The sequence below is a fragment of the Rhinolophus hipposideros genome (genome assembly GCF_964194185.1).
Source record: "Rhinolophus hipposideros genome assembly, chromosome: 3".
In the NCBI taxonomy this organism is placed as follows: Eukaryota; Metazoa; Chordata; class Mammalia; order Chiroptera; family Rhinolophidae; genus Rhinolophus; species Rhinolophus hipposideros.
In genome coordinates this window covers 41410336-41426562 of record NC_138049.1, presented here as the reverse complement: position 1 = coordinate 41426562, position 16227 = coordinate 41410336, and the positions used below count along the sequence as shown (strand labels likewise).

At 43.1% G+C, this 16227-nt stretch overlaps 1 protein-coding gene, 1 long non-coding RNA gene and 1 pseudogene across 5 annotated transcripts; 2 read left to right on the top strand and 1 right to left on the bottom strand.

Annotated features, from left to right (window-relative positions):
• Positions 1 to 636: 636 nt before the first annotated feature.
• On the bottom strand, positions 637 to 7412 carry TSPYL4 (TSPY like 4). 3 transcript variants are annotated; one of them, XM_081044455.1, is made up of 2 exons: positions 5347 to 7412; positions 637 to 2271 (listed from the first exon to the last, which is right to left on the bottom strand). In XM_081044455.1, the coding sequence occupies exon 1, from the start codon at positions 7292 to 7294 to the stop codon at positions 6050 to 6052; it is 1245 nt and encodes a 414-aa protein (XP_080900581.1). In that variant the 5' UTR covers positions 7295 to 7412; the 3' UTR covers positions 637 to 2271; positions 5347 to 6049. The 3 variants fall into 3 exon arrangements, with proteins under 3 accessions (XP_080900581.1, XP_080900579.1, XP_080900580.1); XM_081044453.1 differs by having other exon boundaries at positions 5425 to 7394; XM_081044454.1 differs by having other exon boundaries at positions 5615 to 7394.
• Positions 1772 to 4540, top strand: LOC308495939 (interleukin enhancer-binding factor 3-like; annotated as a pseudogene). Its single transcript has one exon. The product of its transcript is annotated as an interleukin enhancer-binding factor 3-like (transcript).
• Positions 7413 to 7417: 5 nt separating the features above from the next.
• Positions 7418 to 15052, top strand: LOC308495945. The gene is made up of 3 exons (XR_013993088.1): positions 7418 to 7661; positions 10541 to 10617; positions 13447 to 15052. It is a non-coding gene; the product is annotated as an uncharacterized lncRNA (long non-coding RNA).
• Positions 15053 to 16227: the final 1175 nt, after the last annotated feature.

Sequence of the window (16227 nt, the reverse complement as noted above, 5' to 3'; positions counted from 1 at the left end):
AAAATACTTAGGTCATTCACTTTCACAGATCTTGCAGCATCCATAGCCCTCCCTACTATAGAGAAGTCAGAGGTTTTTATCTCCCAAACCTTCAGGTAATAAATGATGAACAGCAAAACATTCCTGGTAACTGAAGTTGTGATGTCTGTTACCATTTGTTTCTAGATGTATAGTTTATGTATACGTATAGGCATAAGTTTTTTGTTCTTTCTCTTTAAAGCATCACTCTTGTATGAAAAGAATTTAAGTAGCACTTACAGAATACACAATGGTTAATTCTTCCAAAAGTCTTATCTTAAGCTCATTAAATGAGCTCAAGGAGGGGATACGATTTACAGAAGTATAGTAAACAAGGATGCTGCATGGAGTTTTCAATGGAAAACAGTTAAGTGACAAATCAACATATGATGCTTCAATTACCACCAAAAACTGCATTAGTTGTAGAGGAAAAATTGTGTTCATGTGTATGCAGCTGCAATGGGCTTCTTATTTATCATTTTCCAACCAACCAAAAAAAAAAAAAAAAACTTAGATTTGGTGGCTGTTGTCCTTTTTTTTGGTTTGTTTTTGCCTTCAGGATGATGCGTACCATTTGTTAACTAATGATTTCTCAGCCTTTTATTACCAGACAACACAGAACTTGATTAATTTTTATTTTTCAGTGAAAACAAGAAATACAGCAGAGTGACAGATTTTATTTTTTCTTCGAGCATATAGAAGACAAAAGTACTAACAATCCTTGTTTAGTTTGACAGAGCAATTCTAAAGTACTTACACAGGTTAGGAACATAAAATACCAAGTACCACATTACTACTAAGGCAAGAAATATCAAGTAAGACAGAGTTATTTTTTTCTTCTTGAGATTACTTTCACAAGACAGCGACAATTTGCAAAATTTCAGACTCTTCAAAGATCCCATTATTTAAATCATATTTCTGAGAATAGAGCTACATATGAAGAGACCAGAACAAGCTGATATATTATGAAAGTCTTCATACTGCACAGGAAACAAGTTTGATATTTTTGAACATATTCTCAATTACAAGCAAAAAGCAGTCCTGTAAATGTCAATTTTGCCAGCAAGCAAAAATGAAGGAATTAATAGGATATTATTCACAGTGAAACAAGGAGCATATACCATTAATTTTCCACATACAAGGTCATTCCTAGAATAAGAGAAAACATCTAGACTTGGATTTTTGTGTATATAAATCTGGTGAATTCAAGGACATAGGAAAAATTGGAGGAAATCTCTACTCCAAGCATCCTCTTTAAACATTAACTACTTTGATTCTCTCGCCTCTCCTGGGAAGAGCACGGGGGCCTCCCCTCTCACCCCTGACCCTGCAGGGATCGTCTTCCCTGACTGCCTTTCCAAACACGCTCCACAGCAGGCTCATTTCTGTATTTGCGTTTGCAGTTTCTCCAGCTAGAGTACCCTCCGCACTGCTTTGTATCTAGACCTCCCAAGCCTTCGGGGAACTTATGGCAGTGCCTTCAAAAGTAAAGGAGAGACCCGACCGCCCGCTCACCCTCGGCCCCGGCTCCTCCTCTTCCTCTTCTCGCCATTGCAGTTGGACTCAGCAGCCCGGTGCGCACCGCGTGGCTTTTGGGGGGAGACCCCGGCTGCCTGTGGTAGGAGGGCAGCGGCGGCTACGGTCCGGGAAGGGGACGCCAACAAGATAGCCGAAGTATTGATAACACCAAGGAAATCTGTCATAATTTGAAAAGATAAGCAAAATTTGATTTCCAGACACTACAGAAGTAAAAATGCGTCCATTGCGAATTTTTGTGAATGATGATCGCCATGTGATGGCAAAGCCAACCCAAGAGGAACTGGAGGCAGTCCAGAACATGGTGTCCCACACAGAGCGGGCTCTCAAAGCTGTGTCCGACTGGATCGACGAGGAGAAAGGCAGTAGCGAGCACGCTGAGTCTGAGAACTTGGACATGCCCCCGGAGGACGAGACCAAAGAAGGGGCAGGGGAGCAGAAGCCAGAGCATATGACCACAACCCTGCAGGGTGTGAGGCGTGTTCACCTTGTGGCGAAGGGCCTACTGCTCAAGGGAGACTTGGACCTGGAGTTGGTGCTGCTATGCACGGAGAAGCCCATGACCGCCCTCTTGGACTAAGTGGCTGACGACCTGGCCATCCAGCTCACTGCCTTTACAGAAGACAAGTACGAAATACTCCAATCTGTTGATAATGCTGCGATTGTGATAAAAAGCAAAAGAACCTCCATTGTCCTTGACCATCCACCTGACATCTCCTGTTGTGAGAGAAGAAATGGAGAAAGTATTAGCTGGAGAAACGCTATCAGTCAACGACCCCCCGGACGTCCTGGACAGGCAGAAATGCCTTGCTGCCTTGGCGTCTCTCCGACACGCCAAGTGGTTCCAGGCCAGAGCCAATGGGCTGAAGTCATGTGTCATTGTCATCCGGGTCCTGAGAGACCTGTGCACCCGTGTGCCGACCTGGGGTCCTCTCAGAGGATGGCCCCTCGAGCTTCTCTGTGAGAAGTCCATCGGCACAGCCAACAGACCCATGGGTGCTGGCGAGGCCCTGCGGAGAGTGCTTGGCGTCAGGCATCGTGATGCCAGATGGTTCTGGCATTTATGACCCTTGTGAAAAAGAAGCCACTGATGCTACTGGGCATCTAGACAGACAGCAACGGGAAGATATCACACAGAGTGCGCAGCATGCTCTGCGACTTGCTGCGTTTGGCCAGCTGCATAAAGTCCTGGGTATGGACCCTCTGCCTTCTAAGATGCCCAAGAAACCAAAGAATGAAAACCCAGTGGACTATACGGTTCAAATCCCCCCCAGTACCACCCATGCCATTACGCCCGGGAAACGCCCGCTGGAGGAGGATGGGGAGGAAGAATCTCCGAGCAAAAAGAAGAAGATTCAGAAGAAAGAGGAGAAGGCAGAGCCTCCGCAGGCCATGAATGCCCTGATGAGGCTGAACCAGCTGAAGCAGGGGCTGCAGTATAAACCGGTTTCCCAGGCCGCGCGGTCCACGCCCCCATCTTCACCATGCCTGTGGAGGTCGATGGCAGCTCATTCGAGGCCTCTGGACCGTCCCAAAAGACTGCCAAGCTGCACGTCGCTGTTAAGGTGTTACAGGAGATGGGCTTGCCTAGGGCGCCGAAGGCAGGGACTCCAGTAAAGGGCAGGACTCGGCTGAGGAGACAGAAGCCAAGCCAGCTGTCGTGGCCCCTCCGCCCGGGGTAGAAGCCGCCTCGACCCCCAGCGCTGCCTTCACCTCAGACCCCACTGCCGAGCAGGGGCCGAGCATGGCAAGAGCCCTGTCCTGGAGCCTGACGAGAAGAGGCGTGGCCTCAAGTACGAGCTCATCTCAGAGACCGGTGGCAGCCGTGACCAGCGCTTTGTCATGGAGGTCGAGGTGGACGGACAGAAGTTTCAAGGCGCTGGCTCAAACAAAAAGGTGGCAAAAGCGTGCGCTGCCCTTGCGGCTCTAGAAAAGCTGTTCCCCGACGCCCCTCTCGCCCTCGAAGCCGATACAAAGAAGAGAGCGCCCGTGCCTGTGGGAGGTGGACCGAAGTTTGCTGCTAAGCCCCATAACACCGGCTTTGGCATGGGAGGCCCCACGCACAGCGAAGTGCCCCCGCCCCCAAACCTTCGAGGGCGGGGAAGAGGAGGGAACATCCGTGATGGCGGAGAGGGAGCGGATTCGGTGGTGCCAACCACGGGGGCTACCTGGATGCTGGCGCTGGGTATGGCAGCTACGGGGACCGAGGCAACTCGGCAACAGCGGGCTGCAGTCAGTTCTCCAGCAATGGGGGGCATTCTGGGAATGCCGGTGGGGGCTCCTCCGGCCACGGCTCCTATCACCAAGGCGACAACGACAACTCCCCAGCGCCCCCGAAACATGCTGGGAAGCGGCAGCCGCACGGCGGCCAGCAGAAGCCTTCCCATGGCTCCGGCTACCAGTCCCACCCAGGCCGGCAGCAGTCGTACAGCCAGAGCCAGTACAGCAACGACGGTCCCCGCAGGGCAAGCAGAAAGGCTAGAGTCACGGCCAAGGCACCTCCTCCTCCTCCTCCAACTCCTACAGCGCCCCCGGGGGTGGCGGCGGCTCCGACTACAGCTACGAGAGCAAATTCAACTACAGTGGTGGCGGAGGCCGAAGCGGTGGGAACAGCTAGGGCTCAGGCGGGTCGTCCTACAACCCAGGGTCACACGGGGGCTACGGAGGAGGTTCTGGGGGCAGCTCCTCCTACCAAGGCAAACAAGGAGGCTACTCGTCACAGTCCAACTACAACTCCCCGGGGTCCGGCCAGAATGATAGCGGCCCTCCCAGCTCCTACAGTCATCACAAGGCGGCTACGGCAGGAACGCAGACCACAGCATGAACTACCAGTACAGATAAAGCCCCCAGGGTGAAGATTTGTACCTTCTGCACTTACCCCTCCTCCTCGTAAGATTCAGTTTTATGCATCACAGTTAACATGTCTGTGGCCCCTCCGGGCCTCCTCGCCCTACCCTGTCCACGTTGCTGTGTTGTGAGGTGTAGCTGGGCACTCTTGTGACCCGTCCTGTGACCCATATTTAGCTGTGTTTGGGCCTCTGCGTCTTCAATGGTTTGTTAGTTGCCATTACAACTTTGTCTGAGTATAGTGTTCTGAGTTCTTGCAGTTCAGTGTCCCTCTATTTACAATTGGTGTTAGTGTTAACTCTGTCTTGAAATAGTTACAGAAGGGATACCTCATCTGTTAATGCTTTTGTAAAGTGAGTTAAACGAGCTTTCTGTATTTTAATGCTTTAGTGTTTCAGTTTTATAAGTGAAGATTTTATTTTAAAAACCAAAAAAAGAAATAAAAAGTAAAGGAGAAAGAAGGGAGGGGGTCATCACTACCACCAAACCCTTCCATGAGACAGCCCTGACAGCACTACTGTCCCACCTTTTGTTTGTTTCTGAGCAGTAACTGCTAATGAGAGAGGAAGGGAGCAGGGCAGGGGAAGGAGGGAGAGGGGAAACGAAAGCAAGGAGACTGGGGAAGGAAGAAGAAGACAGACCAAAAATACATCTTCCTCGGTGCCCCTGGGTGGTTTATTGTCTAGGACTCAGAAAGGCTAACTGTTGGAAGGGACCCCCATTCCAGCCTTGCTTTGGGCACTGTCACAAATGACTGCCCAACCATCCCAACAGCCAATTGGGTTTCTGGGTAACCATTTGGGAAGGGAGTAGTTCCTGTGTGCTGCCTGGGGGCTTAAGTCCAACGATAGTTCCTGAGGAGGGAGGCCATGGTGATTGTGCAAAGCTCATCCAAAAAGCTGAGAATAGGTTTGAGTGGGCCACAGCACAGGCTTTCATACTCACCAGTACCTGGTCACAATGTAGAGTGACCAAGAGCATTAAAGAAATCAACATGGTAACAGAACACATCTCATCTGTTACCTCATTCATGCCTAGTAGCCACCCATCAGCCACCTGCTTATTCTGTCAAATAACCAGCAGGCTGGATGGCACAGGCCCAGGAAAGCAGCTGGGAACCAGTTAGTGGTAGCTTGGAATGTCCAGTTTGGGGGGATGGCTGGCATCATCTGTATCAGCTTCATCTTACAGTGGTGACACTTAGAGAGCTCACCATAGAGTACAGGGTATAAGGAGCAGAGCCAGCATCGTTATGAAGCCCAGGTAGTTATTTACAAAGATGTATATTAAGCTTCCTTGTGGTAAACACTCAAAAAACTGGGAAAAGACCATAGTCACAGAGAACGCCCAAGGCATGCAAAGGAAGTCAGTGCATATCTATGGCATCATGTGTTTGGCATAGAAGCAGTGGAAGGCCATGCACTTGGAACACGTAACACTTTGCAGAACAGCCCAGAGGAAAGTCCCAGAGGAAAAAGAGCATAAGCATGTAAGCAACAATCTTGACACTGATTGAAGATTTAGAAGAACCAAAGAAGAATCCAGTGTGAAGAGAAAGCAGATGGAAAATTGCATGCTGTTGGCTAAGCATAGAATCCAGGAGGAGGTGGTAAGGAAACTTGTGCAGGCGCTTCTCACAGATCAGGAGTTAGCCAGACTGGAACCTGAAGGACCTGGGGCTCTCCACTGGCTGCCTTGCTGGGTCTCGAATGCCTCTGCGGGGCCCTTCACCCATCAGGTAATATTGTAGGGGGTTGGGCCACAGTTCTGCTTTGATAATCTCAGCAATCCTGTCGAATTCTAGGAGGCTGTGGTCTGAGAACCAGTTGAAGAAACTGGGGATGGTGTTCCCTTCCCGGTTCCTGTGGATATGGGCCTGGGGGTCTTGGCCCCGGTGCCAGCGGATTGGAGTAGAAAGAGACACCACCCGGCCAGAGGATCTGCGCTCATATTCCTTGACAAGCCCCTCATTTCGGAAGTAGGGGTTGCTCTGAAAGATGAACCTGAATTTGCAGCCTGCTCTGGGGTGTTTAAGCTCCTCAACTTCCAAGTTGATCATGTACCTCATCATGTCTTCATCTTGGCCACTGATCATAGGTGACAGCTGGGGATGGTTCCGAAAAGCAGTGACCCAGAAACCTGGGATATTCTGGATAATGAAACTTCTGCGCTGCATATGGAGCCTTCGCATCCGGCCAAACTTGCGCTCCAGTTGAAGGAAGGCCCTGTCTGCCTGGGCATTTACGTTTGACAGCTCCTGATCGATGGCCTCTAGCGAGTCCATGCAGTTATTGATCTTCGGGCCCCTGGCGCGCGTCTCCCCTTTCACTCCTCCTACCGCCTTTTTCTCCTTCTGTATCACCTTTTCTTCCACCCCCACCTCTGCTCCTCCCTCCTCCTTTTCCACTGTCGCTGAGATGGCGCACTTTTTTGACGTCAGTTCCTTGGCCTTTGCCCCAGGCAGCATCGGAGATCCTAAATCCCCTGCGCCACAGGCTTCTAGAGCTTTCTCTCCAGCAGAGCCGCTCGGCTCTCTACGCTGACAGCCATTTTCCGGACTATTGTCCGTAGCCACCGAGGCGGAGGCAGAGGCTGCTTCCAGGCCCTCCGTAGGTGGCGGGGCCTCTTTCTGGCCCATTTTAGTCGTTGCACGGCTGCGACTCGCAGCCACTCGAATGCGGAGCACAGGGCCACAGCCCCAGGGGGCCCGAGATGCGCCTCCCTCCGCGGCAGTCTCCAAACGGCCCTCCCCTGTGTCCGCCATCACCTGTGTCGCCTCGGTTTCCTCGCTCTGACGCAGGTTCAGGTCCGGATGTCCTGCAGCATGCTCAGGAGTAGCAAGGCCGCAGGATTTAGCGACAGGAGTCATGTGGCCCTCATCCGTGCCGCTCATTTTGGTAGCAGTCAGACCTGCAGGATGAGAGAGCGATCCCTGTCCTCTGTAGAAGCCGTGCTCCGCCCCTCGCACCACCCTTTTCCTCCCTGGGAGCGTGCTGCCATGGCAACCGGTGACGTCAGGACAGCGGAGCCTTAATATCCGGCGAGGACTGCGCCTGGTGAGGAAGCTCGTCAGTCAAGAGTATCCCTTTGTCTTTGTGTTACGAAATGTTTTGAATTTCGTCAGTCTGGAAAAGGCTTGGTTTGCATACTTGGATGTGAGACCAAACTCAAGCATGTGAGAATTGCGTTAATGTGGATTTGTAAGACTCTGAATGAATTTCTAAGGCACCTAAGCTATTGTTAAAATATTTGCTTAAAAGGTGAGAAAGGTTAAGTGTTTATTTAAATTCAGCTCAGTGGGGTTCTCATGTACAGTAAAGTGGATTCAGCAATTCACAGGCCTTCCTTCTTTAATGCACAGATTCATGGCTATTACCAAAAATTGAGATGAACAGAGTTCGGTTTTTAAGAAAAGTGAAGTGTTGCTGTGTCAAGTGCGATCATTTAAAAATCAGGAACAACTGAAAGTGAAACTTTTCTCATCCTAACAAGATATATAATAAAAGATCATTTCGATTTTTCTTAATGATCTCTTTAAACAGATTTTAAAGTTTATATGCTTTGGCAAACACCTACAAAGCAGCTGGACAGTATTCCCTCTTCACTTTTAACTAATGTAAGTGGGAAAATGTATTTTCCTTACTTAGAGGTGACACACAGGAGCAAGCGTGCAAATTTAGTCTTTAAGCATTTAGGAAGAAATGTAATCTCAGGGGATTTTAATTTCTAAAATTATGCCTTTTATATGTTGCTTATCCTCAGGTTATAATCTTCATCTTTAAAACGTTCCTGCTTCATAATGCCCGTGGGCATGACACCAGCAAATATTTGCCAAAATTTGCTTCTGTGATAAGCCCTGAAGCTATTGTCTTAATTAAGATATTTTAATATCAAAATATTTACTTAAAAAGTAAGAAAAAGTTACTGTCTATTCAAGTCAGTTAGCTCATACAGTTCATTAGACAGTGATGTCAGTACTATCTGCTGTTCTGTTAGCCTGCTGGAGTGTGAAAATACTGGTTATCCTTTTAAAAAATGCAGGAAGGAAGGAAAACTAAGTTTGCATATTTTTGTTTAATGTCTTAAGTTTATACTAGAAAATTATTATGATTGTAACTGTAATGTAAACTCCACTACAGAGCACCCCAGATTGTGCTCACTTTCAAATAAGGGCTCAGAAGAGGATTCAGTAAGAAGAAAGGACTTAGGGGAAAAGGACTTAGAGAAAAGCAGCAGGTATATTGAAATTTCTAGTGAGGGAAGTAGTGCTTACCTAGTCCAGCTAAGAATGTGGTGCTAATGGAAAGGCACTGGCAGACATTACAGAGAAACTGCTTGTCATGCAGTCAGTTTAGCTCACAAAGATTTTCCAGAAAATTCATAAAAAATTAAGATTTTTTTTTGTACCCCTAGTCAGCTACTCAAGGATAGACTGTCCATGTGACTGCTGCTAGCTAATCAGTTATCCAATAAAAAATTGTACAAAGAAGATTCACTCTTCCAGTTGTACAATTATTTTTCTCTCTCCTCTTTTTTTTTAAAAATAAATCTTGTTTTTGCTTTTGTGGGGTGAAAATCAATCTAATTAAGTGACTTTGTGACTTTGAGTTATTCTTTGACACTACTTTGCCTTGTTTCTTTTCCCAAAGAATCTTTGCACTGTTGAAAGATTAATTCTCTTGGATTATAACCTGAGCCAAAATGCAGAAAACAAGGAAATGCTGGATTAAAGTTACTTTGCCATGCAGGAAAAAAAGAGTTTGCTATTTGCAACAGAAAATTAGAAAATTACATAAAGCTACTACCTGTGAACTTTTTTCTCTTGTGTAGACCAGAATTTTTAAAAGATTTATATCTCCACTACTTGAAACATCTTTGTCCCTAGCTTTGATTGTTCTTGTCAGTAGAATCATTTTCCACTAACAACAGCCTTTCCATGCTTTAAAGCTCCATTCAAAACCTAACACAGGTAGATTGCACTAGGCATTTTAAATGCATTAATTTCATAAATAAGGACCAAGAACACAGAGAAGTTAACTCCCCCATGGTGAGACATAAGTTAATTGGCAAATTGCCTCCTCCCATCTCTATATAACCTTCCTTAACCACCTTGCTGTCCTAATAGTCCTCTAAATTTCTATAGCTCTTATGAGCTTTGACATCCAATTTAGTATGTATTATCTTCTATCTTTAATTTTCTTGGTTGTTTCATGAAGATCAGTCTCCTCATCCCAACTAGACCAGGATAGATGCATAGTGGCTTCTTCTACTTAGCATCTCCTATAGTACAGCCTAGTGACTATCTCACAGAAGATTGTAATGAAATTTAAAGATTTAATCTAAATGAAAAATTTTAAAGGTTTTACCAAAATGAATAATATGATTATGCTGGTATTTCATTTTGAGTTGGGTGGAGATAGATATAGACATCGATATCTATATATATCCCCAAAAAATGTATACACATTTTCAGAAAGGAAAAAACTGTATTAAAATTATGCTGATGGTAACCACTTTGAGCACCTCTTGTAATTGCAGAAGTCAAACGTGACTTGTATTCATCTTTTGTTACCAGTATATATTGAGTATTACAATTTTAACACAGGTTTTTCTTATCTTAAAATGTGTATACATTTTTTGGCACCCTCTGTCTACGTTGTAGCTATGACTCATGTTTTACATTTTTTGCATATTAGAATATAGGATTTCTGTGCACAACAGAGTCTGTTGGCAATTGGCAATAAACCTCATTGCACAGAAAAAGATACCTTAGTAACTTATGATTCTATAGAAAATATCCATAAAAATGCCATGACAATCGAAAAGGTAATTTTCATTTGCTATGAGACAAGGAGTTTAATAGAAGTTCAAATTAATACAATATAATAGAAATGACTTTACTAAAATATACAGTAAATGCTGGAAATTTTGTGAAATATTCCCTATTATTACTCTCTTGAACAGCAAGTTTGTTTTTTCAGAACGATATGTTTTCTGGTTATATATTCATTATAGCTTACATTTATGTAATGTCTTTTATACACCAGGCACTTGCTCATTTAAGTGTGTTATCTCATTTAATCCTCACAACAACCACATGAGGTGATAATATAATAACTTCCATTTTGCTTTACCTCAGAAAGAAGTGAAGCAAAGAAAAATTGAGTTGCTTGTCCAATGTCACACAGCAGTGATGGAGCCAACATCTGAACCCAGGTAATCTGATTCAATAACCTCTTTTCAGATATATGATTTGCAAATATTTTCTCACATTCCATGGGTTGCCTTTTCACTGTTGATTATTAATAAAATAAAAATTCTTAAGTATTGGAAAGCTTTGTGTGAGAGATTAATTGGAAATTGTTTTCATTCTTAGTGTTAGGTTAAGGTAATGACATTATCTTATCAATGTTTTAGAGTAGATGAAATAATGAAGTTGTTTTCAAAAAATGCAGTGTATAAAACAGTGAAAAAAATTGTTTTTATATGCAAAATAGTGCTAGATTCTAGGCTTACATAATAATTAAGAGATTTTTTTCATCTACATGAATGTTTAGCCCTGGATAAGTACTTTGCATCCCTCACATTGCGGGATGTCTAGCATCCCTAATGTCCCTAATGAATGCCAGTTGCATCCACATTCATTCTAATAGCCAAAAGAACTCTGGGAAATTTCCGAAACACCCCTTGTTACATATACACATTGAGAATCAGTTTTTTAAATGCTTGTGAATATAGTATTCCCATTCCTAGTCACTAGAGGGAGGAAGTGGTCTTTTTTCTTTTCTTTTTTTTCACTTTTGAAAATTTGTATTACATTTATTGGAGTGACATTGGTTAGTAAAATTATATAGGTTTTAAGTATACATTTCTATAATACGTTATATGTTGCATTGTGTGTTCATCACCCAGTCAGTTCTCCTTCCATCACCATATACTTGACCCCCTTTACACTTTTCTACCACCCCTCCTCTTACCCTCTGGTAATCACTAAACTGTTGTCTGTGTCTATGAGTTTTTGTCTGTCTTGTTTGTTTGTTGCTTTCAGTTTTATATCCCACATGAGCTAAGTCATATGGTTCTCTACTTTTTCTGTCTGACTTATTTCATTTAACATGATAATCTCAAGATCCACCATACTGTCACAAATGGCAATTTCATATTTTCTTATGGCTGAATAATATTCCATTGTACATATATACGTAGCACATCTTCCGTATCCATTCGTCTATCAAAGGACATTTTGGTTGTTTCCATGTCTTGGCCACTGTGAATAATGCTGCAATGAACATAAGGGTATATATATCTATATGGATAAATGTTTTCAGATTTTGGGGGTAGATACCCAAAAGAGGATTGCTGGGTCATATGGTAATTCTATTCTTAATTTTTTTGAGGAACCTCCATACTGTTTTTCATAGTGGTTGTAACAATTTACATTCTCCCCAGCAGTGTGTGAGGGTTCCTTTTTCTCCACAGCTTCTGCAACACTTACTATTATTTGTCTTGTTGATAATTGCCATTCTAACAGGTGTGACGTAGTATCTCGTTGTGGTTTTGATTTGTATTTCCCTAATAGCTAGTGACGTTGAGCATTTTTTCATATATCTGTTGGCCATTTGTTTATCTTCGTGGGAGAAGTCTGTTCAGGTCCTCTGCCCATTTTTAAATTGGATTGTGTTTTTGTTGTTGAGTTGTATGAGTTCTTTTCCTTATATATTTTGGATATTAGCCCCTTCTCAGACATGTTGTTTGCAAATATCTTCTATTTTGTTGGTTGCCTCTTTGTTTTGTTGATAGTTGCTTTTGCTGTGCAGAAGCTTTTTAGTTTGATATAGTCCCATTCATTTATTTTTTTCCTTTGACTTCCCTTGCCTTTGAGATCAAATTCGTAAAATCCTCTCTGAACCCAAGGTCCTTTCTTCTATGAAATTTATTGTTTTGGGTCTTATGTTTAGGTCTGATCCATTTTGATTTAATTTTGGTGTGTGGTGACAGATAGCAGTCTGCTTTCATTCTTTTGCACATGGCTTTCCAATTTTCCCAGCACCATTTATTGAAGAGATTTTCTTTTCTCCATTGTATGTTTTTGGCTCTTTTGTCGAAAATTATCTGCCCATATATATGGGAGTTTACTTCTGGGTTCTCAATTCTATTCCATTGGTCTGTGTATCTGTTTTTCTGCCACTACCATACTGTTTTGCTAATTGTTGCATTGAAGTATAAACTGAAGTCAGGGAGTATGATACCTCCAACCTTGTTGTTTTTTCTTAGGATTGCTTTGGCAAAAGGAGTTTTGTTAAAAGGATTTTTTGACAAAAGTGTGATTCCATACAAATCAGATTTTTTGTTCTATTTCTTTAAAAAAATACCATGGGGATTGCATTAAACCTGTATCTCTATATCTTGCTAAGGAACTGGTGTTTAGAATGATAATCTGAATTGAGTTTGCCTTTGGTGTTAAAGTTTAAACTGCTCTGAAGAGAATATTTATGGCAATTTTATAGACCATCCATTCATTAAAAGAACTATGGCATGAGTTTTCAACATATATTTGATGCTCTATGTATTATTAAAATTAAATTATGATCTTTATTATATTTGTGCTGTCACTGTCACAAAATTTAAATTTAAAAAAATTCTGATGATATTTTGGAAAAAAAAGTCATATAGCCTTGCTTTCCTCAATCATAAAAGAAATCGGAGACAAGGTTCCTGAATGACCTCATAGCTTTGTGTGCTTGGTGTGATAGTTAATTTTATGTGTCAATTTGACTGGGCCAAATGATGCCCAGATTAAATATTATTTCTGGGTATGTCTGTGAGGGTATTTCTAGAATTAGCATTGGAATAAGTAGAATAAAAATGTAGGTTACCCTCCCCAATGTGGGTGAGAATCAACCAATCCCTTGAGGATGTGAATAGAACAAAAAGGTGGAAGAAGGAGGAATTTACCTCTTTTGCTTGCTGCCTGAGTACTTGAGCTGGGATATCTTGTCCTGCCCTCAGATTGGTATTTACACCATCAGTTCCCCTGGTTCTCAGGCCTTGGATCACCAGCTTTCCTGAGTCTCCAGTTTGCAAGCAGCAGATCCTGGGACTTCTCAGCCTCCATAATCACGAGAACTAATTCCTCACAATAAAGCTCTTCCTAATGGCTCTTTTTCTCTGGAGAACCCTGACATTGGATAAAGACATATAGCACTAGAATCAAATATATCTGGCTTCAAGTCTCAGTTGTGCCACCCTTTCTGATCCACTGATTTAGGGTAATAGATAGGAGTAGGTTGGAACTGAAGAGTCAGAGAGAAGAGCCTGAGTAAGGAAGGTCAAAGAAGCATCTTTTAGGCATCTGAATGGAAAGGGAAACTCAGGAAGATTCTTGAGAATGCCCCAGAGAGATTATTACTGATTATGTCAGTACTACTTCAAGCCATATTGTCCTGAGCAGACTTAACTTCTTCAGCGACCAGAGGGTGACAGAACCTCTTAGTTTGTAAGTTAAGAGACTCTAGAGAAATCAACTTTGGCCTGGAACTGAGGGAGAAAAATTAAGTGATTCCAAGATTAGAATTATAAGTAAAATAATACAGCAATAAGAACTTGCAAATAAGGTCTTGCAAGTAGAGTCAGCAACTTTTATTTAAGCACAGAAGAAGTCAAAACACTGGAGATGAGCAGATGAAGTTTCAGTTTTTGAATTCCCAACAGTATTTTAAAATCTGTTATTTATTGAGGTTATAATTTATATCACTATAATGCATGGATCTTAAGTGTACAAATGTGACAAGTTTTGACAAATGAATAACCTGTGTTATCATCACCCAATTCAAGATACGGAGCATTGCTATCACCACTGAAAGTTTGCTCAAGTTTCTTTCCAGTTACCTCTCCAACCCTAAGGGAACCACTATGGATTCTTTCACCACAGATAAGTTTCCTGTGCTATTGAACTTAATGTACATTGTTTGTCCTCTTTTGCCTGTCATCTGTTGGGAACACTTCTCGAAGGGTACTGAATGAAACCAACCTCCAAAGGAGGACAGGGCCCGAAAGAGAAGAAAAAGACTGACAACTCCAAAATTAAACAAGAAGTTTAAGGGAAATTACAGCAGAAGTAGACTCTGGGATGACAGAAAGACAGTAAATTTCCTCACAGAAAGGGGAAGGAGGTGTGATATATAGCCAGGTGGCAACTGCTAACACAGGTGGCTTGAAGCCTCATGGCAGGGGCTTATTAAGAGCAGCATAATTCAAAGCAGTAAACAACTTAATGGGCCAACTTACCTATGCAAAAACGTGTCAGGTGGTACTGGACCACCCCTCCTGGGGTGAACTTGCAGTCAACTTGCTATAAGATGGTCATGCTAAGTACCAGGAATCACTTCGCCTAACAGCATCTTACAGTTAACATAATGTTTTTGAGATTTACATAATATAATGTTGTGAGATGTAGTTGCATGCTCAATAGTTTGTTCCTTTTTGTTGATGAGTAGTGTTTCTTTGTATAAATACACCATAATGTATTTATTCATTCACCTGTTGGTGGACATTTGGTATATTTCTAGAGCTATTATGTAAAAACCTGCTATGAACACTCTTGCGCTGTATGTAAATTATACTTTAATAAAGGAAAAAAATGACACATACCAAAAACAAAAGAAGTATATTATTAACATCTTCAGTCACTTAAAAGAGAAAAGAGAATGGCTAAGGCAAAAACAATAGTGAGCTGGTACAGATTAAATGTTTAGCACTCATTGTTAGCCGCTGTTAATGTGTTCAAGAAAATGCAAATTGTTCAAACTGAATATGTATACTGATTAGAAAGAAAGTGGAGAACGCAGTCATTTTCCAATATTAAGCTGCCCTAAACTCCGGAATCAGAGTCTGAAGCTTGAATAAATGAAGACTTGGAAGTGAAGTCACTATCTAGGAAGACATTTAGAGACTTACGTGTATGAATGCTTTCAGCTGTGGCTGATCCTGCACTGCCAACCTCTGCTGAGTCAGTGGACCTCAGCCTCCAGAAATGTGTGCTGAAACCAAGCACTAGGTAAAAAGACCCATAGTTCTATAGTTTTGTAAAGGACTACATGAATCCCCAAATAAATTTAAGTTTCTAGATATGTGGTCAATTTAGGGCAACGTTGGGTCTATTAGAGCTGTATGGAATAACCCACCATCACTGATAACTCTTCATAATATGTGCTTCCTGTTTACTTCCTATAGTCTCCAATTATAGAGCAATCTTTTAAATATGAGTATCCCTATTACCTTGACAGAAATTGATCAAGGCTGTCAATTAGACCTTTAACTGTGCACTTTTGTAGTTTAATTTTTTTTCTATTTTTGATGACTGATAAAAATATGCTATCGTGGGGACAAAGCCCCAAAAAGCAGTTTCCAGGCTCTCGCCCTCACATAGAAAGGTGCTAACTCAGGTAGTAAATGACCATCAACTGTGATTGGATGGCCATCAGCTGTGGCTAGTTGGCTGTGAGCTGTAACCAGTGAGCCATTGGCCACTAATATAACTGCTGTGGCTACGCTAGCAGAAAAAATGGGGGTGGGCAGGAGGATGGTGGCTGAGCTAGCAAGAGCGGATTGCAGCTAGCATGGCGGAGTGCGGGTTGCAGATTATAGAGAAGTGGACAGCAGGTTGCGGATAGTGTGGCTCCTGCTTCCTGTTCCTCCAATCCAGCCGCCAGCGAGAATATAGTGGTATGACTCCCCTACCTATGGCTCCGTGGGTGTTCCTTTTCGGCCTCACCATGTCCTGCGTTCTTGTGTGGGGAGCGGGAGCAGAGACCCTGCCGGACGCCC